The sequence below is a fragment of the Podarcis erhardii genome (genome assembly GCF_964252035.2).
Source record: "Podarcis erhardii genome assembly, chromosome: 13".
Lineage (NCBI taxonomy): Eukaryota > Metazoa > Chordata > Lepidosauria > Squamata > Lacertidae > Podarcis > Podarcis erhardii.
The window spans coordinates 2,999,835-3,024,657 of record NC_138502.1 but is presented as its reverse complement, the minus strand read 5'-3'; the positions used below and the strand labels follow the sequence as shown (position 1 = coordinate 3,024,657).

Here is a 24,823-nt window from a genome sequence, read left to right as displayed (position 1 = left end):
AGGTGAGTTGCAGCTGGCGCTGCCGCCCAAACGACGCCGCTTGCCCGGAGGAGGAGGAGGGCAGAGAGGCGAGGAAAATGCAACATGGCCCAGCAGCTGCAGCAAGGCTGTGAGGAGGGGCTGCCTGGCGCGCCCTCTGCGGCCCTGACGCGCGGGGACCGCAGCGAGCGCTGAGAGCCGCTGCCTGCCGGACGCCTTCAGCCCGGACGCACACACAGCTCGTCGGTTCCGCGAAACATGGGGCTCTGCTACAGCCTGCGCCCGAGGCTCTTCGGCGACTCCGGAGGCGGCGAGCGCGCCCCCCCCGATGTTGCGCCTGGTGCGGCCAGCCCCCCCTGCACTCCCCACGCTACGCCACTGCGTTACACACACACACAGAAGTGCATTCCCTAGGTTCTCCCTTGCTACTTCCAAATCCCTCTAAATCAATATTGTCATTGATATAAAATGTCTTTTACAAATGGATAACACGCATGCATGTTATCCCAGAGTTGGGAGGGACCCCCGAGGTTCATCTAGTCCAACCCCCTGAAATGAAGGAATCGTTTGCCAGTGTGGGACTCGAACCCAGAACCCTGAGATTCAGAGTCTCGTGCTCCGCCAACAGAGCTATCCCAGCTTACAGAGCTATTTATACATAATTCCATATCTGTAATCGTTATGATATACTGTTCTACCTTGGTTCTTGAACTTTATTATTTATTCTTTATTATTTTTATACCCCGCTCATCTGGCTGGGCTCATCTGGGCGGCTTCCAACCAAATATTAAAATACAGTAGTACATCAAACATTAAAAGCTTCCCTAAACAGGGCTGCCTTCTGATGTCTTCTAAAAGTCTGGTAGTTGTTCTTCTGTTTGACATCTAGTGGGAGGGCGTTCCACAGGGCAGGCGCCACCACTGAGAAGGCCCTCTGCCTGGTTCCCTGTAACCTCACTTCTCGCAATGAGGGAACCACCAGAAGGCCCTCGAAGCTGGATCTCAGCGTCCAGGCTGAACAATGGGGGTGGAGTTACAGATAGGTAGCCGTGTTGGTCTGCCATAGTCAAAACAAAATAAAAAAATTCCTTCCAGTAGCACCTTAAGGTGCTACTGGAAGGAATGGGGGTGGAGACACTCCTTTAGGTCTACTGGGCTTTTGAGACCATTTAGGGCTTTAAAGGTCAGCACCAACACTTCGAATTGTGCTCAGAAACGTACACCGGACGTTCGGCTCCTGGAAAACATTCAGAAACCGGGACGACCGCTTCTGGTTTCCAGTTGTCCGGGAGGCGGAACGTTTGCATTGAAAACCGCTCAGTTTTCGGGCTACGACTGGAACTGCCTCCCTTCGCTGCGCTGACGCCCTGTCTGCCTGTCTCCCCCATGCAGGAATTGGAGGCACCTTTGCCCTCTGGCCCTCGCTGGCCTTGCTGTCGCGGTACTTCGAGCGCCGCCGCCCCCTGGCCACCTCTCTGGCCCTCTCGGGCGCCGGCGTCGCCTCCCTGGCCCTCTCGCCCTTCTTCCAGTTCCTGGTGGACCTCTACGGCTGGCGCGGGGCTCTCCTGCTGGTATCCGGGATGGTCTTCCACCTGCTGCCTTGCGGAGCCCTGCTTCGCCCCCTCTCCTTGCCCAAGGACGATGCCCTGGCAGCGCCCCCAGAGCAGGCGGTGAGCTGGCGCCACCGGCTCTCGTCTCTCTTCGGACTCTCTCTGCTCCGCCACCGAGGCTTCATGACCTACACCTGCTGCGGGGTGCTGAACGCGGCCGGGTTCTTCGTGCCCCTGGTCCACCTCGTGCCCCACGCCCGGGAGCTGGACTTTGACGAGTACCAGGCGGCCTTCCTCGCCTCCGCCGTGGGCGTGGCCGACATTGGGGGCCGCGTCGCCTGCACCTGGCTGGTCACCTGTGGCCCTCTCCGCCTCTGCCACCACCTCACCCTGTGGAGTTTCCTGACAGGGGTTTCCGTCCTGGCTGTGCCCCTGGGGCGCAGCTATGGGGCCGTGCTCGCCATCAGCGCCTGCTACGGGTTCCTGGCTGGCGCCGTTCTCCCGCTCAGGGTCTCCACTCTGGTGGAAATCGTGGGTCCCGCACGGATCATGGGGGCGATCGGACTCATCAACCTGATGGAAAGCGTCGGGGCGCTGTCGGGCCCCCCCCTCTCAGGTAAGGAAGACACCGGAGCCTGGCGATTGGCTGGTCAGTCTCCAAGCATCCCTCTTTTCCAGGGACAGAAGCTGTCGCAGTTTCTACCGTATTTTTTGCTCTATAAGACTCACTTTTTCCCTCCTAAAAAGTAAGGGGAAATGTGTGTGCGTCTTATGGAGCGAATGCAGGCTGCGCAGCTATCCCAGAAGCCAGAACAGCAAGAGGGATTGCTGCTTTCACTGCGCAGGGATCCCTCTTGCTGTTCTGGCTTCTGAGATTCAGAATATTTTTTTTCCTGTTTTCCTCCTCCAAAAACTCGGTGCGTCTTGTTGTCTGGTGCGTCTTACAGAGCGAAAAATATGGTAATCTGATCCTGGAATGTCTCGCTTTTCCTTAGGGCGTCCCCTGTTCTCATCGGAGAAATGTTGGAGGGCAGTGCTTTTTTTCTTTAAAAAAATGTTTAGGGGTACTTTCATTTTCTTATATACCGTATTTTTCTGTGTATAACACCCCCGTGTTTAAGACGCCCCCTATTTTGGGGGACTGCAAATTAAGAAAATGGGAGAGTGCCCCCATGCATAAAACTACCCTCCTTTTTTAACATTAGTAAAGGGTAAAGGGACCCCTGACCATTAGGTCCAGACACGCCACCCGCATCCCTTTTTAACATTATATTTTAGTAAAAAAAAAAAAAACAACTTAGTCTTATACACGGAAAAGTACGGTATATTGAAATACTGCCCCTCAATGAGGCAAAACTTAGATTCACAAAATGTTTTAGGGGTATGCGTACCCCTGGGTCCCCACCCCCCGGAATAAAAGCACCGGTGGAGGGTATGGTAGATGTCCCTGTTTTCATAGGAGGGTTTGGAATTATGCAATCCCACAGCCAAGGAGGTACCGTATTTTTTGCTCCATAACACTCACTTTTTTCCTCCTAGAAAGTAAGGGGAAATGTCTGTGCGTGTTATGGAGTGAATGCCTACGGATGGCGGGGGGATCTGCTGCAGTCGTGAGCAGAGGATCCATGGTTCCCCTTCCTTCCCTCCTCCGTGGCTCGCTTTGAAACAGAAAAGTGGGAGAAGAGCTGCTGAGTGGGGAGGAGAGAGGGACAGAGAGCCTGCTTGCTTTAAAGGAGCCAACCGGACAGGAGCCGCTTACACTCGTGTAAGCGGCTTCTCTCCTCTCCCGCTTTGCTCCTTTAAAGCAAGCAGGCTCTCTGTCCCTCTCTCCTCCCCACTCAGCTGGCTAAATAGCAGAAAAGTTTTTCAGCTTGCTAAGCCGGGGAGGTGGGAGAGAAGAAGAGCCTGCTTGCTTTAAAGGAGCAAAGCGGGAGAGGAGAGGAGCCTTCACCTCTTATACCCCTCACACTGGAGGGCCAGTGTAGTGTAGTGGTTAAGAGCGGTAGTCTCGTAATCTGGGGAACCGGGTTCGCGTCTCCGCTCCTCCACATGCAGCTGCTGGGTAACCTTGGGCCAGTCACACTTCTTTGAAGTCTCTCAGCCCCACTCACCTCACAGAGTGTTTGTTGTGGGGGAGGAAGGGAAAGGAGAATGTTAGCCGCTTTGAGACTCCTCAAAGGGAGTGAAAGGCGGGATATCAAATCCAAACTCTTCTTCTTCTTCTTCTTCTCTCCTGCATTATTAGCAGCATCCTTCTCCACCCACCCCACGCGTGTTCCTTGTCCCTTGAGTGCTTTTCCTTCCCTCCCCACTTAAGACGTGGTTACAAAGCACAGATCCACATGGATCCTCAGGATTTTTGCACTGGGTCACCCCAAATTCACCATCAGATCACATAGCATGTCCATGGCTACAACTTGCACCAAAAAAATCACGCACCCACTGGGGCCGCAGTGGTGCAAAAATGTGGTTACAAAGCATGGATCCTCAGGATTTTTGCATTGGGCTACCCCAAAGTCACTGTCAGATCACATATCTGTGGCCACAGCATGAACTACAAAAATGATACATCCACTGTTTTGTTTAGAATTTTTTTTCTTGTTTTCCTCCTCTAAAAACTATGTGCGTGTTATGGTCGGGTGTGTGTTATAGAGCGAAAAATACGGTAAGTAACTATACAACCTTCAGAAAAAATCTGAAGGCAGCCCTGGACAGGGACTATTTTTTTAATGTTTAAAGTTTTATTATGTTTGAATATATGTTGGAAGCTACCCAGAGTGGCTAGTATGTTGTTTGTTTGTTTGTTGTTGTTGTTGTTGTTAAGGACATTCCTATTTTCACCAGAAAAATGTTGGCGGGTTCAACCTGCCACCATCTCTCCTACCCAAGGCTGGATTAAGACCTTTAGAGGTGCTAAGCACCTAAAAGATTTTGATGCCCACCCCCATATATCTAATTCAAAATATAAACCACAAAAAACTGTAAAATAAAATGTTACTTTTCAAAACGAAACGAAACCTGCAGTAAGATGGAAAATAATGTTTATTTTTGTATAGTTCCACTTCATTCATATTTGAAACATTTCCTCCAACTTTTTCTGATTGCGAAGCCTTTGATCGGATCCTCAGAACTAATCTTAATGTTCCCCCTGAGACCACACCCACCTGTCCGTCAGGTGCTGTCACCCCAACAGGCGAGTGATGTAAGCAAATTGAGACGAGGGGTGACATAGAGATTTATAAAGCTGTGCTGGGAGTGGGAGGCAGAGAAAAAACTGCTTTTTTGCCCTTTAGCATACTGTCAACTCAGCTTTAGTCATTTAAATTCACAACTTAGATTTCTCTCTCTCTCTCAAAATACATCGCCTCCATTTTTGCCCGAGACTGGTGGGCTTATCCCACAGCTGTCAACGTTTCCCCATTTTTAAGGGAAATCCCCTTATTCCAAATAGGATTCCTTGCAAGAAAAGGGGAAAGTTGACAGTTATGGCTTATCTCCTCCATTTAACGCAGTAGCCACAAAATTCAGGACAGAACAAAGAAAGGACTTCTTTGTGCCACGCAGTTAAACTGTGGAACTTCCTGCCACAGGAAGCAGTGACGTCCACCAAACTACACGGCTTTAAAAGAGGATTGGATGAATTCATGAAGGAGGAGGAGGGTCAGACTATCATGGAGGCATCGATCCAGCGGACCTGATTCAGCGGGCTTTTACTATGCTCTTATTATGTACATCCCCAAGATGAATCTTATTCCACTCACAACTTGGACCATTCCTCTGTTCCAGGTTGGATCCGGGACGTTAGCGGAAGTTACAAGGCCTCCTTCCTGGCAGGGGGCTCCTTCCTCGTCGCTGGAAGCCTGGGACTTTTGCTCCTGCCCGGCTATTTCTCCCTCCAAACCCCCAGCCCCCCCAAGCAGAACCAGGAAGGGAGCAAACCAGAAGATCCCTGGAACCCAAGCCAGCAAAACGGAGTTTGTCTAGCCTGACGGAGATCAACCCCAGACTGTTTCGTTTTGGGAAAAGGACCAGTCTCTCCATCGGCCTGGGACATGTCATATTCCTGATATTTGGGGGCAGGAAGGCAGTAGGATGGGGGGGGCAGGCTGTTTTTTTACCCTCTGTCTTGGAAGCCCCACACACCCCCAGCTAGGAAGGGATAGGAGCAAAATATACATCAGTTTGGTCCAAATTAGGTACTAGAGTCAACTCTCAATACATCACTTCTGGCAAATGAGCCATTTTTTATTTTTTTTTACAGAATAATTTTTATTAATTAATTTTTAGTAAACATACATACATTCATATATTACATATATAAGTTACATATTTAAACTAGGCTCTGCTGAGCCTCAGACTTCCCTCCATTCCTTTGGTAAGTATCAAATAAATTCTGGAATCTCGTATTTTACATATCATATTTATCTACCATACGCTGAAAGAGTTATTCCAACCCTACCAGTGTCTTCAAAGATTTACAATTATTTCTTATATACATCAAATATTTACTCCAATTTTCTTGAAACTTCTGTTCGTCCTGATCTCTCAATTTTCCTGTTAGTCTAGCCAGTTCTGCATGCATAATTCATCATTTTAACCCGCCAGTCCATTATATTAGGTATTACATCCGTTTTCCAATTTTGGGCTAACATATTTCTGGCTGCTGTTGTGGCATATAGAAAAAGATTGTTATTTTTTTTTCAATTTCCTTACCCACTAATCCCAGTAGGAAAGCTTTGGGTCTTTTTGGGAGGCAAATGAGCCATCCTAGCCGCTTAGAGGGCCATGAAAATTTGTGTCCTGGGCTTTTGAGACCCCTGTGCTATCTGAAACCAAAGCAGCATATCGGTTGTCAGATGTGAGATACTGTTTTCAGTTCTTCAACTCTGCTATATTGGACTACAAAACCCATCAGCCTCTGTCAGCACGATTGTGCACGATTTAGGGCTGAACACCTGAAGCGCACCAATTTGGGTAGAAAGCTGCTGTTCTCGGGCAGCTCTCAAATTCTTTTTTGCGCCTCCCTCGACAATTGCTCAGCGACTTAGAAGAGCATTTAATAAGCTTTATCATGTGTGTTTTTTAATCACGGCGCATACGTAACTCATAATTTAATAAAAAAGATATATATATATTCTTCTGCAGTGCGGGCATGGTCAATAAAAGCAACCTCTTCGTATGCAAGTTATTGATCCCTTGAAATGATATTTTAAGGGAGGAATAAATAGGCAGACACAGTCTTGTGAAAATGGCAGGCTTATTTGATAATCCAGCCTTCGAACTCCAGCCTTCATAAAATAATAATAATCACCTGCACGGGCAAAAGAGATATTCTCAAATCTTCTGAAACTTTTCCAGTTTGTGGATTAGTGTTTGAGAAACAGCCTCTCTTCCAGATTTAAGATATGAGACAACTCTGCCAACTTTTTGGCCTCTGCGGTGAAAAACAGGCGCTCACGGCTGAAGTTCGGTTGTTGTGTCAATGCTTGTGTTTCTTTTCTTTCTTCATACCTGCGAACATTTGCTTGTGAGGGGAGAAGGCAGCAGAAAGGGGACCGAGCCAGAGGTTCCCCGGGCCTTGGGGTCGCCATCGTCCTTGCAGCAGCCAGAGCAGAAAGAGGGGAGGGCAGCGAAGACCCCGCTGGCGCAGAGGACGAAGGACCCTCCGACCAGGAACGAGGCGGTGAAGTCTCCCGTCAGGTCCCTCAAGAAACCTGGAGAGGAAGAGGAAGACAGTAGGAGGCCGCCAGATCTTGCTTTCGCCAGAACTCAGAGAACTTTGGGCAGGAGGCCTGGACTCGTGGCTAATGGCAAAACAGAACCTCCATGTTCAAGGGCAGTGTACCTTGGTGCCTGGCAGAGCCGGACTTAGGTGTGATGGGGCCCTAAGCTACTGAAGGTAATGGGGCCCTTTATACGTCCAGCTGTCCTTTGTCAACAACAAATTGTCACTGTTTTTGGTGTTGAATATATGCTATATGGTCATTTATGGAACTAATAGGTATCTAAAGCCGTTTGCACATAACAAAAGTTTCTTTTTCCTTTACATTTTTTGGGGGCCCTCAAGAGAATGGGGCCCTAAGCTATAGCTTGTTTAGCTTATATGTAAATCTGGCACTGGCACCTGGCACATTCAAGTAAGGAGGAAACATGTGGCAGGAAATTTGCATGGTGTTTGCATATGCGTTTGCATAATCAGCCTCGGCCCAGTATACCTGAAGGAGCGTCTCCACCCCCATCGTTCAGCCCGGACCCTGAGGTCCAGCTCCAAGGGCCTTCTGGCTGTTCCCTCCCTGCGAGAAGTGAGGTTACAGGGAACCAGGCAGAGGGCCTTCTTGGTGGTGGCGCCTGCCCTGTGGAATGCCCTCCCACCAGATGTCAAGGAAATAAATAACTATCCGACTTTTAGAAGACACCTGAAGGCAGCCATGTATAGGGAAGTTTTTTAATGTCTGGTGTTTTATTGTTTTTTTAATATTCTGTGGGGAGCCACCCAGAGTGGCCGGGGAAACCCTGCCAGATGGGCAGAGTATAAAAAACAAATTATTATTATTATGCTAAATGCGTGGCTGCAAATTTAGTAACAATGGTGAAAATGTAAACGAGGGGGAATGCATCTCAGCCACCCAGAACTCTCTCCTTTTCTGGACGGAGGGCAGAGTGGTTGGGTGGGAACGTGGGTGAACATGGGCCAGTCATGGCCTCCCGGTCCTAGCCTACCTCCCAGGGTTGTTGTGAGGATCAAACGAGGAAGGGGAGAACCATTACCATGCCACACCTTCGCACATTTGAAAAGCTAAGCAGGGGCCAGTGGGGTTTCAGATTGGATGGGGGAACTGCGTGTTGAGATTCCTGCAGGGGGTTGGACTGGATGACCCCCGGGGTCCCTTCAAACTCTATGATTCTGTGATTCTGTTACTATTTATATGCAGCCCATCTGGTTGGGCCACCTCTGGGCAGCTTCCAGCCAAATATCAAAACACTACAAAACAAAATATCAAGCATTACAAACTTCCCTACAGAGTTCTAGATTCAGGTAGGTAGCCGTGCTGGTCTGACACAGTAGAAATATATATATATATATAAATTTAAAAATTGTCCAGCAGCACCTTAGGTAAAGGTAAAGGGACCCCTGACTGTTAGGTCCAGTCGTGGCCGACTCTGGGGTTGCGGTGCTCATCTCGCTTTATTGGCCGAGGGAGCCGGCATCCAGCTTCCGGGTCATGTGGCCAGCAGGACTAAGCCGCTTCTGGCGAACCAGAGCAGCGCACGGAAACGCCGTTTACCTTCCCGCCAGAGCGGTACCTATTTATCTACTTGCACTGGCATGCTTTCGAACTGCTAGGTTGGCAGGAGCAGGGACTGAGCAACGGGAGCTCACCCCGTTGCGGGGATTCGAACCGTTGACCTTCTGATCGGCAAGTCCTAGGCTCTGTGGTTTAACCCACAGCGCCACCCGCATCCCTCTAAGTAGCACCTTAGAGACCAACTACGTTTGTTCTTGGTATGAGCTTTCATATATAATTCTGATTATATATGTTGTGATCTTTTTTGTGAACCCCCCGAGACCACCTGTTATAATAATAATAATAATAATAATAAAGTGAGATGTCCCTTACCAGAGAGAGGCGGGCCCAGCAGCCCCCCGACACTCATGGCCATCAGACACAGCCCCGTGGCATTGACCACGCGTGCCACGCCGACGATCTCAGGCAAGACCCCGAAGGCCACAGTGGCAAAACTGCCCGCGCTTGTGCCATAGAGCAGGGCCAGTCCGAGGGCATCTGCGAAGGACGAGGCGAGCGGGAAGAGGAGGAGGGTGCAGGCGGTCAGCGCACTGCAGAGGACGAGGAGGCGAGCCGGGGACAGGAGGCGCCGGTCAGCCAGGCCGCCGGCCAGCAGCCGGGCCAGAGCATCCGAGAGGGAGGCCGCGGACACGACGGCGGCGGCTTCGTAGGGGCCGAGGCCCATGGCTCGGCCGTAGGGCTCCAGGTGGACGTAAGGCGTGAAGTAGCCGGCGGCCAGCAGGGCGGCGCCGAAGGAGAAGGCCGCGAAGCCCCTCTCGGCAAACAGGCCCAGGTCGAAGCCCGGTCCCGAGTGCGAGAGGTCGCCCCGCAGGCTCAGCGGGCGCAGGAGGGCCCCGCAGACCAAGAGGTGGAGGCCCAGGGCGGAGGTGGCAAGCAGAGCCCCCCGCCATGCCAGGGAGTCAGCCAGGAGCCGCAGCAGCGGGGAGAAGGCGAAGGAGGAGAGTCCGTTGCCCGTCAGTGCCAGGCCCATCGCCAGGGAGCGCCGAGACGAGAAATAGCGCGAGAGGGTGCCCATGACGGGGGCGAAGGCCAGCGCCCAGCCGAAACCTGCGAGGGGAGAGAGGCTTTGGGTGGGCGAAGGAAACAGCAGGCAGCCGTGTTGTTGCCAACACTAAATCCCTCTTTATTCTAAGATCTGCTCAGGACTGCCAGGCTTAATGAGCACAGCAACTGTGGTACTGCCCCTATGAGGCAGTTGTGGGGACTGAAGGTCTCCCCACAGCCATCAGTGTCTCCTCCTCTGGGTTCGTAGATCCCCACAAATTCCTGCATTGCACGGGGTTGGTCTAGATGACTCTGGGGGACCCTTCCAACTCTGCAAAATGTTTCTCATTGTTGCAGGAATTTATGTATAGGTTCGGGGGGGTTGCCCCTCCAGCAGATGTCATGCACTACCAAAACCAGCACAATCGCTTTTGTGACTTTTGTGATTTGTCCCCACAAAACACTTCGTCACAGTTTCTTCCTATCTGTTCAAAGGGCCTCTGCTGCACGATATCAAGCGTAAGAATTCACGGGTAAATGTTATCTATGTACTGGCTCACTGGGAAGACTTCAGAAATTCATTGACATGTGAGCTCAGCTCCTCAGCAGCCCCTCTGCCTGAGTGATAATCCCTGGCCTCCTGATACCTGAGTGCCAGACAGGTAGCCATTCCAGAAATAACAAACCCATTAACAGAACGAAACAGCAGGCAGCCGTGTTGTTGCCAACACTAAATCCCTCTTTATTCAAAGATCTGCTCAGGACTGCCAGGCCTAATGAGCACAGCAGCTGTGGTCCTTCCCCTATGAGACAGTTGTGGGGGTCCTTGTCTCCCCACAGCCATCTCAGTCCCCTCCTCTCCAGGTTTTCCCCAAGCATTCGGAGACTGCGCCTGCCTGCAGCCAACCTCTCCTCCGCCCTTTTCATGCCTCTTCTGGTTTCTGGGGAGACCAAGGGAGAGAGAAGCAGGTAGCAGCAGGAGAGGGAGACATTATTTTCATAATTACTAAAGGACTAAAGGACCCCTGACCATTAGGTCAAGTCACTTTATTGGCCGAGAGAGCCGGCGTACAGCTTCCGGGTCATGTGGCCAGCATAACTAAGCTGCTTCTGGCGAACCAGAGCAGTGCACGGAAACACCGTTTACCTTCCCGCCAGAGCGGTACCTATTTATCTACTTGCACTGGTGTGCTTTTGAACTGCTAGGTGGGCAGGAGCAGGGACTGAGGAACGGGAGCTCACCCCATCACAGGGATTCGAACCGCCGACCTTCTGATCGGCAAGTCCTAGGCTCTGTGGTTTAACCCACAGCGCCACCCACGTCCCACATCATAACTGCTACTACTACTTTAATGATAATTATTTTATTATTTATACCCCATCCAGCTGGGTCTCCCCAGCCACCCTGGGCGACTTCCAACAGAGGACTAAAAACAGAATAAAACTTCAAACATTAAAAACTTCCCTAAACACTATGCTTATGTTCTGCCTCCTCCTTCATGCAGTGCGTAGTTTGACTACGGAACTCCCTGCCACAGGAGGCGGCAATGGCCGCCAGCTTGGGTGGCATCAGCAGAGGATCGGACAAGTTCGTGGGAGATAAGGCTCTGCTCTGCCTCCACGGTCCGAGGCAGCGATCCTTCTGAACCCCACTTCCGGGGGGGGGGGGGAAGGTGGACCCCATGCTCACTCACCTGTCAGAAACCCCAGGGTGAGATACAACTGGAGTAAGCTGGTGCTGAAGGAAGCCCAGAAGACGCCCAGAGAGGAGAGGAGGCCGCCCAACATGACCACCGGACGAGCTCCGAACCGCATGCTAGCAGCCGTACCAATGGGACCTGGGTGGGAAACGGGTGGAAGATGGTTGCACAGGGTTAGGGCAGCCTCTTGGGTGTTTATTTTTGGACTACAAGTCCCATCATCCTGAGTCAGCATAACCAATATTTGTAGATGATGGGAGTTGTAGTCTGACAACTTTTGGGGAGCCAAGGTTGACGAACATTGCCTTTTGGTAATCTGGTGCCCTCCAGTTTTTGTTTGGACTACAACTCCCATCATTCTGAGTCAGCATAATAGATTTTCGTGGATGATGGGAGTTGTAGTCCGACAAATTTTGGGGAGCCAAGGTTGAAGAACATTGCCTTTTGGCAATCTGGTGTCCTCCAGATTTTTTGGGACTACAACTCCCATCATCCTGAGTCAGTGTAACTGATTTTCATGGATGATGGGAGTTGTAGTCCGACAACATTTGGGGAGCCAAGGTTGAAGAACGATGCCTTTTGGCAATCTGGTGCCCTCCAGATTTTTTTGGACTACAACTCCCATCATCCTGAGTCAGCATAACCGATTTTTGTAGATGATGGGAGTTGTAGTCTGACAACATCTGGGGAGCCAAGGATGAAGAACACTGGCTTTTGGCAATCTGATTAGTTCCCTGACGTCTTCTAGAGATTCCCCCCCCCCACCTCACAGTTACGGGTTAGTTTGTTTGGTTTTATGTTAAACTGAAGGATTGAACCAAACCAAGGATTGAACCCGTGGCGTTCTGCATGCAACTCAAACCCTGCCAAACCCTTCCCAGATTTGCTTTCAACCTCTGCCACCTTTAATTTCATTATATTTGGAATATAATTAAAACTTGACAGTGTAGGGATGTGAGATTAACAAGAAATGAGGAGCGTTGGGAGATTTTCTCCATTAGAAATAAGCTCTCATCCTTGAGTTGGGACCCCAAGAGTCATCTAGCCCACCCTTTGCAATGCAGGAATCTCAGATAAATGTGTTGCCTTCACTCCAGAGACAGACCAGCTGATTCATTTAAAAATGAAGAGAAACGGCTGCCCTCTTTGTCTGGACAGACTTTGTACGGCTTAATTATTTGCCATTTCACCTATTTGAACCCAACACGGTTTTTGAGGATTTTGAGTTGCGTTCCAATACGGTTAAAAGGTTTGTTGTCTGAAAAGTATATTATTCTGCAAGCGGCTGCGACATCACCGATACAATTCGCCGATACAAAAACTGGGATCCGGAGCAAAGGCGTCAACAGGCATGGCCTTCTGGGTGGTGGCCCCATCTGGAAAACTTACTAGCCAGCTGCTGGGTTGCCAAGGCGATGGCCGTCACCCAGGAGACCTGGGCAGCGCTGGCGTCGAAAGCTTCCACCAGTTCTTCAAAGAGGATGCCCAGAGATCTCAATACCCCGTAAGTGAGGGAGTTGGCTAGGAATCCCGAGAGGACGATCAGCCAGCCCCAGCCCCCATCTGGAGGGTTTTCCAGAGGCAGCGACATCTCTCAGAGTCGGATTCCTAGAAGAGTCGAAGGAGAAAAGAGAGCATTTTTGCAAAACATGGCCATAACCCACTGCTCTTTATAACTTCCACAAGGCTGCACATGTTCAGTGGGAACGTTGTGGCAGGGAGCAGCCGCCATTATGGGCGACTGTTTTCTTGATCCCATTTATTGCATTTATAGCAGGGGTCCCCAAACTACGGCCCGCAGGCTGGATAAGGCCCGAGGGACTGGTTTATCCGGCCCGCCGTGACCCCTGCTGCCTACTGCCACCGCCTGCTCTTAATGGCGCTGCGCTGCGCGGCTGCCCACCTCCGGGTCGGAGGAGCACCAGGAATACGGTAGCTTGTGCACATGCGAAAGTGTTATTTCCGCTGCACATCTGGGTCGAAGGAGGCCTGTGCACATGGCACAAGCTATTTCCGTTGCTCCTCCGACCCAGAAATGCGCCAGAAATAGCATGTGTGCATGCGCATGGGCACGCGCTCCCCTGCCCTCCGGCCCGCCGCATGATAGGCGCTGGAGACACTGGCCCAAGGCGCGGTAAGTTTGCTGACCCCTGATTTATAGCAATCAGGGGCGTCTTAACCATAGGCGCCAGGGGTGCGGGGCACCCGGGCACCAGGCTCTCAGGGGCGCCAGGCCAAGAGTCCAGGGCCCGACAGTTGGAGTCCAGGGAAGAGCCCGTCCGTCGGTCGGAGCGCCACAGCGGGCTCTTTTACTGCAGGCAGCTCTGTGCCGCGAGTTCGGGGGTGAAGAAGAAGAAGAAGAGGTTGGATTTGATATCCCGCTTTATCACTACCCGAAGGAGTCTCAAGGCAGCTTACATTCTCCTTTCCCTTCCTCCCCCACAACAAACACTCTGTGAGGTGAGTGGGGCTGAGAGACTTCAGAGAAGTGTGAATGGCCCAAGGTCCCCCAGCAGCTGCATGTGGAGGAGTGGAGACGCGAACCCGGTTCCCCAGATTACGAGACTACCACTCTTAACCACTACACCACACTGGCTCTCCAGAGTGAGCGAGCTAGCGAGGCCAGATGTGGCCGACTGGCTCTGCCCTCTGCCTCTGGGATTGGCGTAGGGCCCAGCGCATGCTGCTTACACCACGCGGCGTCCAGCTTTGCTCAGTCGCTGATGCTGATGCCTCGCGCTGGTTTGCTGCGCTGGGCTCTTTATGTTTCCTGTTTTCTTTTCCTGAGCAGAGATAAGCGTGGTGTCAGCTCCCTAAAAATGTTAACAACTTAAGGGTTCCTCAGACACTGAAGCCCTTGGAGCTGGACCTCAGTGTCCTGGCTGAACGATGGGGGTGGAGACGCTCCTTCAGGTATACTGGGCCTTTGAGGCCATTTAGGGCTTTCAAGGTCAGCACCAACACTTTGAATTGTGCTTGGAAACGTACTGGGAGCCAATTTAGGTCTTTCAAGGCCGGTGTTATGTGGTCCCGGCAGCCACTCCCAGTTACCAGTCTGGCTGCCACATTCTGGATTGGTTGTAGTTTCTGGGTCACCTTCAAAGGCAGCCCCACATAGAGCGCATTCAAGTAGTCCAAGCGGGAGATAACTAGAGCATGCACCACTCTGGTGAGACAGTCCGCAGGCAGGGAGGGTCTCATCCTGCATACCAGATGGAGCTGGTAGACAGCTGCCCTGGACACAGAACTGACCTGCGCCTCCATGGACAGCGGTGAGTCCAAAATGACTCCCAGGCTGCGCACCTGGTCCTTCAGGGGCACAGTTGCCCCATTCAGGACCAGGGAGTCCCCCACACCCGCCCGCCCCCTGTCCCCCCAAAACAGTACTTCTGTCTTGTCAGGATTCAACCTCAATCAGTTAACTACCATCCATCTTCCAGCCACCTCCAGGCACTCACACAGGACCTTCACCGCCTTCACTGGTTCTGATTTGAAAGAGAGGTAGAGCTGGGTATCATCCGCATATTGATAGACACCCAGCCCAAACCTCCAATGATCTCTCCCAGCGGCTGCATGTAGATGTTGAAAAGCATGGAGGAGAGGACGGAACCCTGAGTCTCATCTTGGCCGACAGCAACGCATCAGGAGCTGGGTGAGCCCCCTGCTGGAAGGAGCTGGCGAGGCAGGGAGTCTGCCCCCCCCCCCAAAAAAGCCCACCTGGTTCAGTTTTCCAAACCAGCGTTTCCCACGGCGCAGGTGGGTCGCGCAGGCTTCGCACGGGAGCCCCATAAAATCCCCTGTGATCAGGCGGCGTGCGTACATTCGCGTGAGCAAAATCTCGGATAGGGGCTTTGAAAGTACTATAAATATTTCACCAAATGGCACATTAAATAGGGACGCTTCGCTCGGCTGCTCCGAGTAATGGGCACAAAACAAGCAAACTTGCAGTTCGAAGGCACGAAATCGGTGGCTGCCAAGAAAACGGAGAGGTCCAGAATTCATGGGGGAATAAATCGATGGGTCAGAATATCAAAGGATATCCATAGAGCAAAAAACCTGGGAAACATAGTTCTGTATGCACCCAGCGTGGCCACAATTCTCCTATATAGCAGGTGTTCTCAAAGTAAGGGGGGTGGGCTCAGGAGAGGCAAATGACTATCCAGCTTTGAAAAGTTGACATCACTGGACCACGTTTATCCCTTTTGTGGAATTAATGGAAATAAATAGTTTCAACGGGACTTGGAATAAATGCGCAATTCATTGTTTAGGTCTGGGATTTTGCTGTGCCGTTCTCTTTACTTGAGAGGGTCGTGCAAACGTCCGAACAGCGCTTTTTACAGTGGAGGGGGCACTGGAAATGAATTTATGGCACCAAGTTGCGCGCAAAAAGTGTGGGACCCTCTGCGATATAGCATCATGGCGACTCCCCAATCAAAACCTGCATTTGTCAAAATCAACACCCCCACCCCCACGGTCTAAAGCCAAATATTCTTCCCCCCCCCCCGCCATGCTGCTCACTGATTATACAAGGCAGTGCTTAAATCTTTAATCCGGAGACTCAAGGGGCAGTTTGGAACTGGTTGGTTCAGGTGTATTGTAACCCAACTCTCCTGGGAACCCTCCTTTCTTTTTTGGTTGGGGGGGGGGGAGATGATTTGTGACGGCTAAGAAGGGAGAAGCCAGTTTATGGGCTGCATAAACTGGGGGGGGGGCAAATCTCAGGACGGGGAAATGAGCAAGGGAGAGAATATAATGTCTGGTAGGGGTCGCCAAGACGCAGAAGAGGGGGAGCCCACGAGGGGTTTTGCAAGCAAGAAGGGGATGGGTGGGATGCAAGACCCCCATTTTAACAGGGACCGAAGGGGGGGTCTCAATAATATAAGATGGAAACTTTTGAAGAACCCCCTCCCCAAACTGGTGGGATTTTTGTGGGGCGTGTTCTGCAGTGCGTCACATCCATGCAATGACAGCGCATTAGAGATGGATTCATACTGGTCGGTCCACACGTAATTATTGGGCTTGGGGGGGTCACTCTTATCCTATAAGCGCAGCAAACGTGGGACACCGCCCCCACCCCATTCCCGGAACATTTGCGGTGTGCAAAGTTGCAGGATACCCGCAGGAAGACCTGCACCGATTGGAAATGAAGTTGTGTCCGCGCTGAAAGTTTCGGGAACAGTGTCGAAAGCGGGATTTAAGTATAACCACCCCGATAGCATCATGAACGCAGTTATTTGTTTTTTGAGGACGTCTGGAGGGGCCCTGAAATCATGGGATGGGGCTGGAGCGGGTGTCATGAGCGAGGCACTAACGGGAGCTCCCCTCTCCATCACACCTGAGATCTTTGCTGGTTTCTTGATCCTGCCCCCCAACCCACCCCGTCCTCCTTATCCAAGTTATTTTACCTGCGACAGGTGAGAAAGGATGCTGTGGGAAGGAGCTTCGTCCTCTGCGGCAACGGCCAGCCCCAGAGGTCTCCTGAGCCGTGAGAAGGTTCCCCCTCTTTTCCCCATGGAGAAGCTGGGACGGCCGCCTTTAAAAGGTGCCAGCCGGATGGGCATGACTCTGGCTGGACGCGAAGGCGGATCCTGTTCCCGCCCCGCAAGGGAGCTGGTTGCTGCCTTGCAGTTGCCAAACAAAGAGACTCCTAAGTATTTCTCAGCTGCCCAAGAGGCAGGCTTCTCTGTCTCCTTGCAATCCCGTGTCCTGCGGGGAGGCTGCACCTGTTGGGCGCCTGCCTGTTGCTTCCAAGGGAAAGACACAAGGCTACTGCCCGTTTCAGTTCTAATAACAATAACAATGAGGGTCTGGAGGTGGTTGGAGGATGGATGGCAGCTAACAGATTGAGGTTGAATCCTGACAAGACAGAAGTACTATTTTGGGGGGACAGGAGGTGAGCAGGTGTGGGGGACTCCCTGGTCCTGAATGGGGTAACTGTGCCCCTGAAGGACCAGGTGCGCAGCCTGGGAGTGATTTTGGACTCACCGCTGTCCATGGAGGCAGAGGCCTATTCTGTGTCCAGGGCAGCTGTCTACCAGCTCCACCTGGTACGCAGGCTGAGACCCTCCCTGCCCGCAGACTGTCTGGCCAGAGTGGCACATGCTCTGGTTATCTCTCGCTTGGACTACTGCAATGCACTCTATGTGGGGCTACCTTGGAAGGTGACCCGGAAACTACAACTAATCCAGAATGCGGCAGCTAGACTGGTGCCTGGGAGCGGCCGCTGAGACCACATAACACCGGTCTTGAAAGACCTAAATTGGCTCCCAGTACGTTTCCAAGCACAATTCAAAGTGTTGGTGCTGACCTTGAAAGCCCTAAACGGCCTCGGTCCAGTATATCTGAAGGAGCATCTCCACCCCCATCGTTCAGCCCGGACACTGAGATCCAGCTCCGAGGGCCATCTGGCGGTTCCCTCCTTGTGAGAAGTGAGGTGACAGGGAACCAGTCAGAGGGCCTTCTTGGTGGTGGCGCCCTCCCTGTGGAATGCCCTCCCATTAGATGTCAAGGAAATAAACTACTATCTGACTTTTAGAAGACACCTGAAGGCAGCCATGTATAGGGAAGTCTTCCGCATTTCCAAATTCAATTAATTTGCTCGTTTATTTTATTTATATACTCTTATTAAACTGCAGGTTATTACAACAATCCTTCCAGTGTTCTTATCTGCTTACAATTTATCTGTAAATATTCAATAAAGCATTTGCATGCTGTTACATATGAAAAAAGTTTATCTTGATTTCTTATTCTTTTGGTACGTTTCGCCATTTCTGCATATTCCATAAGTTTTTTGTAGCCAGTCTTACTTTGCTGGGACTTCTGCTTCTTTCCATTTTGGGGCGAGTAACATTCTTGGGCACCTACCTGTTGGCTGTTCTGAAATGCGGTGATGCCAAAGGCGTGAGACTGGGAACTCAAGTCAGTTAAGCCATCTCCCGCAGCGTAGCACAGGGTCTCAGTTAAGCGATAATAGCACGGAGGCAGAACCTCAGAAATCTGCTGCAGGGCTGCGACTTGATCCTGGCATGATGCACAGGGATGCAAAACGAGAGCTCCACTGAGCACATGCAGAGAGCTGCTGCTTCTTTCTTCTTTGGAGACCCCTCGGAGCCAAGTAAGATTGTCTTCCATAAACACGGTTTTAACAGTGAGTCCGTAAGTGACTGTGGAGGCCAATTCTGGACCACACGTCCTTCCAGAGTGGGGACATTGGTTTCTGGGCAGGAGTCCATCACGGTGTGGATTTGCCAAGCTTGCCTTCCTCCTAGCGGGTTTCTCCTTTGCGTCCTGAGTTCGAGTGTCTTCAAAGCCCACGACACCTTTGGTCAGTGGCGTAGCGTGGGGGGTGCAGGGGGGGCCAGCCGCACCAGGCGCAACATCTGGGGGTTAGGGTTAGGGGGCGCAAATCCACGGGTTAGGGGGCGCAAATCCACGGGTTAGGGGGTGCAAATTACTTGCCTTGCCCCGGGTGCTGACAACCCACGCTACGCCACTGCCTTTGGTAAAGGCTGTTCTCCAACTGGAGCGCTCGCAGGCCAGTGTTTCCCAGTTGTCAGTGTTTCTACTCCATTTTTAAAGATTTGCCTTGAGAGAGTCTTTAAACCTCTTGTTGACCACCAGCATTACACTTAGGGACACGGGTGGCACTGTGGGTTAAACCACAGAGCCTAGGACTTGCCGATCAGAAGCTCGGCGGTTCAAATCCCCGCGACAGGGTGAGCTCCCATTGCTCGGTCCCTGCTCCTGCCTACCTAGCAGTTTGAAAGCACATCAAAGTGCAAGTAGATAAGTAGGTACCACTCCGGCGGGAAGGTAAACGGCGTTTCCGTGCGCTGCTCTGGTTCGCCAGAAGCGGCTTAGTCATGCTGGCCACATGACCCAGAAGCTGGACACCGGCTCCCTCGGCCAATAAAGCAAGATGAGCGCCGCAACCCGAGAGTCGGCCACGACTGGACCTAATGGTCAGGGGTCGCTTTACCTTTACCTTTAGCATAAGTTTGGAATAGAGTAGTTGCTTTGGAAGATGATCATCAGGCATCCGAGTCCTAGCACTCTCGCTGGTTTAGCCCTGGGCCAATTGCTCAGCAGGAATATAGCAGCAGCTAGGCAGCTCAGTCGGTAGAGTGTGAGACGCATCTCAGGGTTGTGGGTTCGAGACCCACGTCGCATTGCAGGGGGTCAGACTAGTCGATCCTTGTGGCCCCTTGCAACTCAATGCCCATCACCCATCTCCTACTACCCTGCTGAGAAACCCCCCCCCCTTCCCACTATATATAATGGTCTGGTAACTTCTTTTTCAATGTTATCTGAAGAAGTGTGCATGCACACGAAAGCTTATACCCAGAACATACTTAGTTGGTCTCTAAGGTCGGTGCTACTGGACATTTTTTTATTTATTTCGACTACATCAGAGCAACGCGGCTACCTACCTGAGCCCTTAGTCTACAGAGTCAGACCGCTGGTTGGTTTGCAGAATAACTGGGTATTAAATGTTTAATAATAATACTAATACTAATAATAATAATTTTAGAGAGGACGTTCCTCTCCTGAATGCTGTCCTCTACTGCACATGCCCGGGTTTTATCCAAATACAGTGGTACCTTGGTTCTCAAACTTAATCCGTTCCGGAAGTCCGTTCCGAAACCAAAGCGTTCCAAAACCGAGGTGCTCTTTCCCATAGAAAGTAATGCAAAATGGATTAATCTGTTCCAGACTTTTAAAAACAACCCCTAAAACAGAAATTTCACATGAATTTTACTATCTGACGAGACCATTGATCCATAAAACGAAAGCAATAAGCAATGTACTGCAGTCACACAACCAATCATTCAGTAGCTGGACTGGGTTCCACACAGTCACAAGAAGAAAATGAAAGAGAGCTGCAAAAACAAAAATGGAAAATAAATAGCAAAAACAGACAAACCTCAGCGTAACACTCAAATCGGAAGCATAACACTCAAAAAAGAGCACGTTCGGCTTCTGAAAAATGTTTGCAAACCGGAACACTTACTTCTGGGTTTGCAGTTGTTTGGGTTCCAAGTTGTTTGAGTACCAAGGCGTTCGAGAACCAAGGGATCACTGTATTAGCTGTACTCAGAGCAGACCCTTTGCAGTGAATGGGCATGTCTAAGTTAGGTCTACTGATTTCAATGGGTCTACTCTGAGTAGAATTACCCCCTCCCCCTTTAACAGCACCTGGTCAGCAGTTTGAACGGGCACACAGGTCACTTGGTGTCTTTCTGCTCTATATCATAGAATTGTAGAGTTGGGACCCCCAAAGGTCATCCAGCCCAACCCCCTGAAATGCAGGAATCTCAGCTAAAGCATCCATGACAGATGGCCGTCCAACCTCTGCTTTAAAAACCTCCAAGGAAGAAGAGCTTACTACCTTCTGATATTATTATTATTATTTACAGAAGGACATAATAATTTATTACTTATTACACACCCTTCTGACCGGGCTGCCTCAGCCACTCTGGCCAGCTACCAACAGAATATAAAAGAAAACAGCGAAACGTCAGACATTAAAAACTTCCTGATTCAGGGCTGCCTTCAGAAAGACGTAGAAACTGGCTTTCAATTATATGTCTGTATCAATTACATGATGCAATTTTACATCGGGGTGTGTATGTGTGTCTTTTTTTGTGTTATCAAGCACCGCCCCACAAAGCAGGGAGTCTCTCCAAAGCCCTACCTCATCGGTAGGCAAACTAAGGCCCAGGGGCCGGATCCGGCCCAATCGCCTTCTCAATCCGGCCCGCGGACGGTCCGGGAATATGTGTGTTTTTACATGAGTAAAATGTGCCCTTTTATGTGAAATTCATCCCTGGGTTATTTGTGGGGCCTGCCTGGTGTTTTTACATGAGTAGAATGTGTCCTTTTATTTAAAATGCATCTCTGGGTTATTTGTGGGGCATAGGAATTCATTCATTTCCCCCCCCCAAAAAAAAAATATAGTCCGGCCCCCACAAGGTCTGAGGGACAGTGGACCGGCCCCCTGCTGAAAAAGGTCGCTGACCCCTGCACCTGGATATGCCATCAGGGATTGTCCTGCATGCAAAACACTCGGCTACTACCTTTCCCCCCACTTCCCGGGGGACACAGCCCACTCTGCAGGGCTCTTGTGAGGATAAAATAGGGTGCTGCCCTGTGTGTGCCACCCCAAATTCTTTGAGAAAAGGATGGGATATGAAGTGAAGGAACACCAGCGTCAGCGTACAGCTCCTTCCTTTACACACCTGGGATCAGGACAATTTATTTGGGGCAATGTAAACTTTGGGAAAAAAGATGCCTGCTTCTTGGGAGAAAAGCAATGGCAAACCTAGAGAGCATCTTAAAAAGCAGAGACATCACCTTGCCAACAAAGGTCCGTATAGTGAAAGCCATGGTTTTCCCAGTAGTGATGTATGGAAGTGAGAGCTGGACCATAAAGAAGGCTGATGGCCGAAGAATGGATGCTTTTGAATTCTGGTGCTGGAGGAGACTCTTGAGAGTCCCATGGACTGCAAGAAGATCAAACCTCTCCATTTGGAAGGAAATCAGCCCTGAGTGCTCACTGGAAGGACAGATCCTGAAGCTGAGGCTCCAAGACTTTGGCCTCCTCATGAGAAGAGAAGACTCCCTGGAAAAGACCCCGATGTTGGGAAAGATGGAGGGCACAAGGAGAAGGGGATGACGGAGGACGAGATGGTGGGACAGTGTTCTGGAAGCGACCAGCATGAGTTTGACCAAACTGCAGGAGGCAGTGGAAGACAGGAGTGCCTGGCGTGCTCTGGTCCAGGGGGTCACGAAAAGGCGGACACGACTAAACAACAACAACAACATAAACTTTGGAACTCCCTGCCTATCTATATCAGGGAAGTGCTTCATGGTTTTCTCTTTTCAGCGCCTGCTAAAAACATTCTTGCTTAAGCATGCCTGCCTGTGATGTTTAGAAAGTTGGTGTGAGTTGCAATCTATTTTTAATTTGTTGTTATTTTAACTTTTCACAAGTTTGACTTTTTTGCTGTTCACAAAACTGTCAGTGAGGAAAATGTCTTCATTTGTTTTGCAAATCACTTTGGGGCTTCCCCGCCCGCCCCCAACACTCAAGCGGTGTATAGATTTTATGAAATAAATAAACCCCAGTCCTTTGAAAAACAAACAAGAACACACTCACACACAGAGGCAGAAAATTAAAACACGGAAAAGACCACACTGGTTGCCTTTAGCTTGGTCATTTGGGGTGGTTTGGCCAGAGATGCGAGTTTATTTAAAATGTCCACACCGCAATTTAAATTAAAAGAAAAAGAAAGTTCCGTTTATGCTCAGCTAATTACGAACGAAATAAACATGGGCAAACCTTGAGGCAGGTTTTCTTTACCTGCAAAATTAGATTTCAACCTCAGGAAAAAACCGCCGAGAATTTCAACACACACAGAGATGGAACACACCATTTCCCAAATTCCAGACAGCTGTGTTTAATCTGTGCCTCTTCCTACACAATCTTTCCTCGACCCAAAATCAATTGCCTCCCTCAAGGAGTATCTCCCTCTTCAAGGCCCAGGAGAGGAAATAAAACGACTGTAATCTGGTTTTGAAAAGGTGGGAGGAGAAATAATCCGCAATTTTATCTCTGTGTCCATCAAGGGCCAAGAAGGTGGTACAGCTTTTTACGTCCTCGTCCGTCAGCAATAAATAAAAGACAGGAGTTGTGGAGGGCAGAGTCATCTGGAGAGATCGGTTCTTCGTTTCCCGCAATCTTCCACGAAAACCCTTTGCTTCTGCCAGACACCACAAAGTCACCAAAAGCACTTTGGGGGCTGAAGGGAGAGACAAGCTTCTACTGGACGGTCCTTTGTTTCCGACTCAAGTGTCACACCGGGAATCTGAAGGTAACTTAAGGCCTCTTTCGGCGGATGGGGGCCAACTTCACATCGTCGTCAGCTTCAGATCGTAACTCCGCCGGGTCAACTTGTCTGGATCGTTGGACGCCATGAGGGAGAAATCCTGGAAGATGTCGAGGTATGTTTCGTCTCCTGGAAGAGCGGAAAGAATCAGGGAATAATAATAATAATAATAATAATAATAATAATAATAATAATAATAATAAATTTTATTTATACCCCGCCCTCCCCAGCCAAGACCAGGCTCGGGGTGGCTAACACCAGATATAAAACAATTGATTAAGATACAACTTAAAAACAGGATTAAAATACAACATTAAAATGAAGCCTCATTTCAATAGAAACTCAAATAATAATTTATTACTTATACCCCACCCATCTGCCTGGGTTTTCCCAGCCACTCTGTGTGGCTTCCAGCTAAAGATTAAAAATACATTAAAACATCAGTCATTTAAAACTTCCCTAAATAGGGCTGCCTTCAGATGTCTTCTAAACGTCAGATAGTTGTTTATTTCCTTGACATCTGATGGGAGGGAGTTCCACAGGGCGGGCGCCACCACCAAGAAGGCCCTCTGCCTGGTTCCCTGTAACTTGGCTTCTCGCAGGGAGGGAACCGCCAGAAGGCCCTTGGCGCTGGACCTCAGCGTCCGGGCAGAATGATGGGGGTGGAGACGCTCCTTCAGGTCTACTGGGCCTTTGAGGCCATTTAGGGCTTTAAAGGTCAGCACCAACACTTTGAATTGTGCTCAGAAACGTACTGGGAGCCAGTGTACCGTATTTTTCACTCTATAAGACGCACCAGACCACAAGACGCACCTAGTTTTTGGAGGAGGAAAACAAGAAAAAATATATTCTGAATCTCAGAAGCCAGAACAGCAAGAGGGATCGCTGTGCGGTGAAAGCAGCAATCCCTCTTGCTGTTCTGGCTTCTGGGGTAGCTGCGCAGCCTACATTCGCTCCATAAGACGCACACACATTTTGCCTTACTTTTTAGGAGGGAAAAAGTACATCTTATAGAGCGGAAAATACGGTAGTTCTTTCGGGACCAGTGTAATATGGTCTGAGCAGCCACTCCCAGTCACCAGTCTGGCTGCCGCATTCTGGATTAGTTGTAGTTTCCGGGTCACCTTCAAAGGTAGCCCCACGTAGAGTGCATGGCAGCAGTCCAAGCGGGAGATAACCAGAGCATGCATCACTCTGGCAAGACAGACAGCGGGCAGGGAGGGTCTCATCCTGCGTAACAGATGGAGCTGGTAGACAGCTGCCCTGGACACAGAACTGACCTGCACCTCCATGGACAGCGGTGAGTCCAGAATGACTCCCAGGCTGCGCACCTGGTCCTTTGGGGGCACAGTTGCCCCATTCAGGACCAGGGAGGGAGACCCCAAAGCTCATCTAGTCCAATGCAAGGACCGCAG

General features: G+C 50.5%; 3 protein-coding genes across 4 annotated transcripts in view; 1 reads left to right on the top strand and 2 right to left on the bottom strand.

Moving 5' to 3' along the window:
* LOC309326761 (monocarboxylate transporter 13-like) overlaps positions 1-5,765 on the top strand; it is an 85,529-nt gene extending 79,764 nt beyond the window's left edge. For both annotated transcript variants that reach the window (XM_081835735.1, XM_081835736.1), the window contains 2 exons: positions 1,372-2,145; positions 5,316-5,765. In XM_081835735.1, the coding sequence (XP_081691861.1) occupies positions 1,372-2,145; positions 5,316-5,518 (977 nt within the window). In that variant the 3' untranslated portion in view covers positions 5,519-5,765. The remainder of the gene's footprint in view (positions 1-1,371; positions 2,146-5,315) is intronic.
* Positions 5,766-6,287: 522 nt separating this feature from the next.
* On the bottom strand, positions 6,288-16,986 carry SLC16A11 (solute carrier family 16 member 11). The gene is made up of 5 exons (XM_081835746.1): positions 16,926-16,986; positions 12,910-13,128; positions 11,515-11,658; positions 9,149-9,883; positions 6,288-7,243 (listed from the first exon to the last, which is right to left on the bottom strand). The coding sequence occupies exons 2-5, from the start codon at positions 13,109-13,111 to the stop codon at positions 7,035-7,037; spliced, it is 1,290 nt and encodes a 429-aa protein (XP_081691872.1). The 5' UTR covers positions 13,112-13,128; positions 16,926-16,986; the 3' UTR covers positions 6,288-7,034.
* Positions 16,987-22,745: 5,759 nt separating this feature from the next.
* The window catches only part of ACAP1 (ArfGAP with coiled-coil, ankyrin repeat and PH domains 1), a 53,758-nt gene continuing 51,680 nt past the window's right edge, over positions 22,746-24,823 (bottom strand). Inside the window, exon 23 of the mRNA XM_081835664.1 lies at positions 22,746-23,537. Within this exon, the coding sequence (XP_081691790.1) occupies positions 23,431-23,537 (107 nt within the window). The 3' untranslated portion in view covers positions 22,746-23,430. The remainder of the gene's footprint in view (positions 23,538-24,823) is intronic.

Coding starts and splice junctions, on each gene's coding strand:
- SLC16A11 (XM_081835746.1), bottom strand. CDS start 13,111: ATGTCGCTGCCTCTGGAAAACCCTCCAGATGGGGGCTGGGGCTGGCTG. Junction 11,659..12,909: donor GGCAACCCAGCAGCTGGCTA/GTAAGTTTTCCA, acceptor TTTCCCACCCAG/GTCCCATTGGTACGGCTGCT. Junction 7,244..9,148: donor GCTGGGCCCGCCTCTCTCTG/GTAAGGGACATC, acceptor CTTCCTCTCCAG/GTTTCTTGAGGGACCTGACG.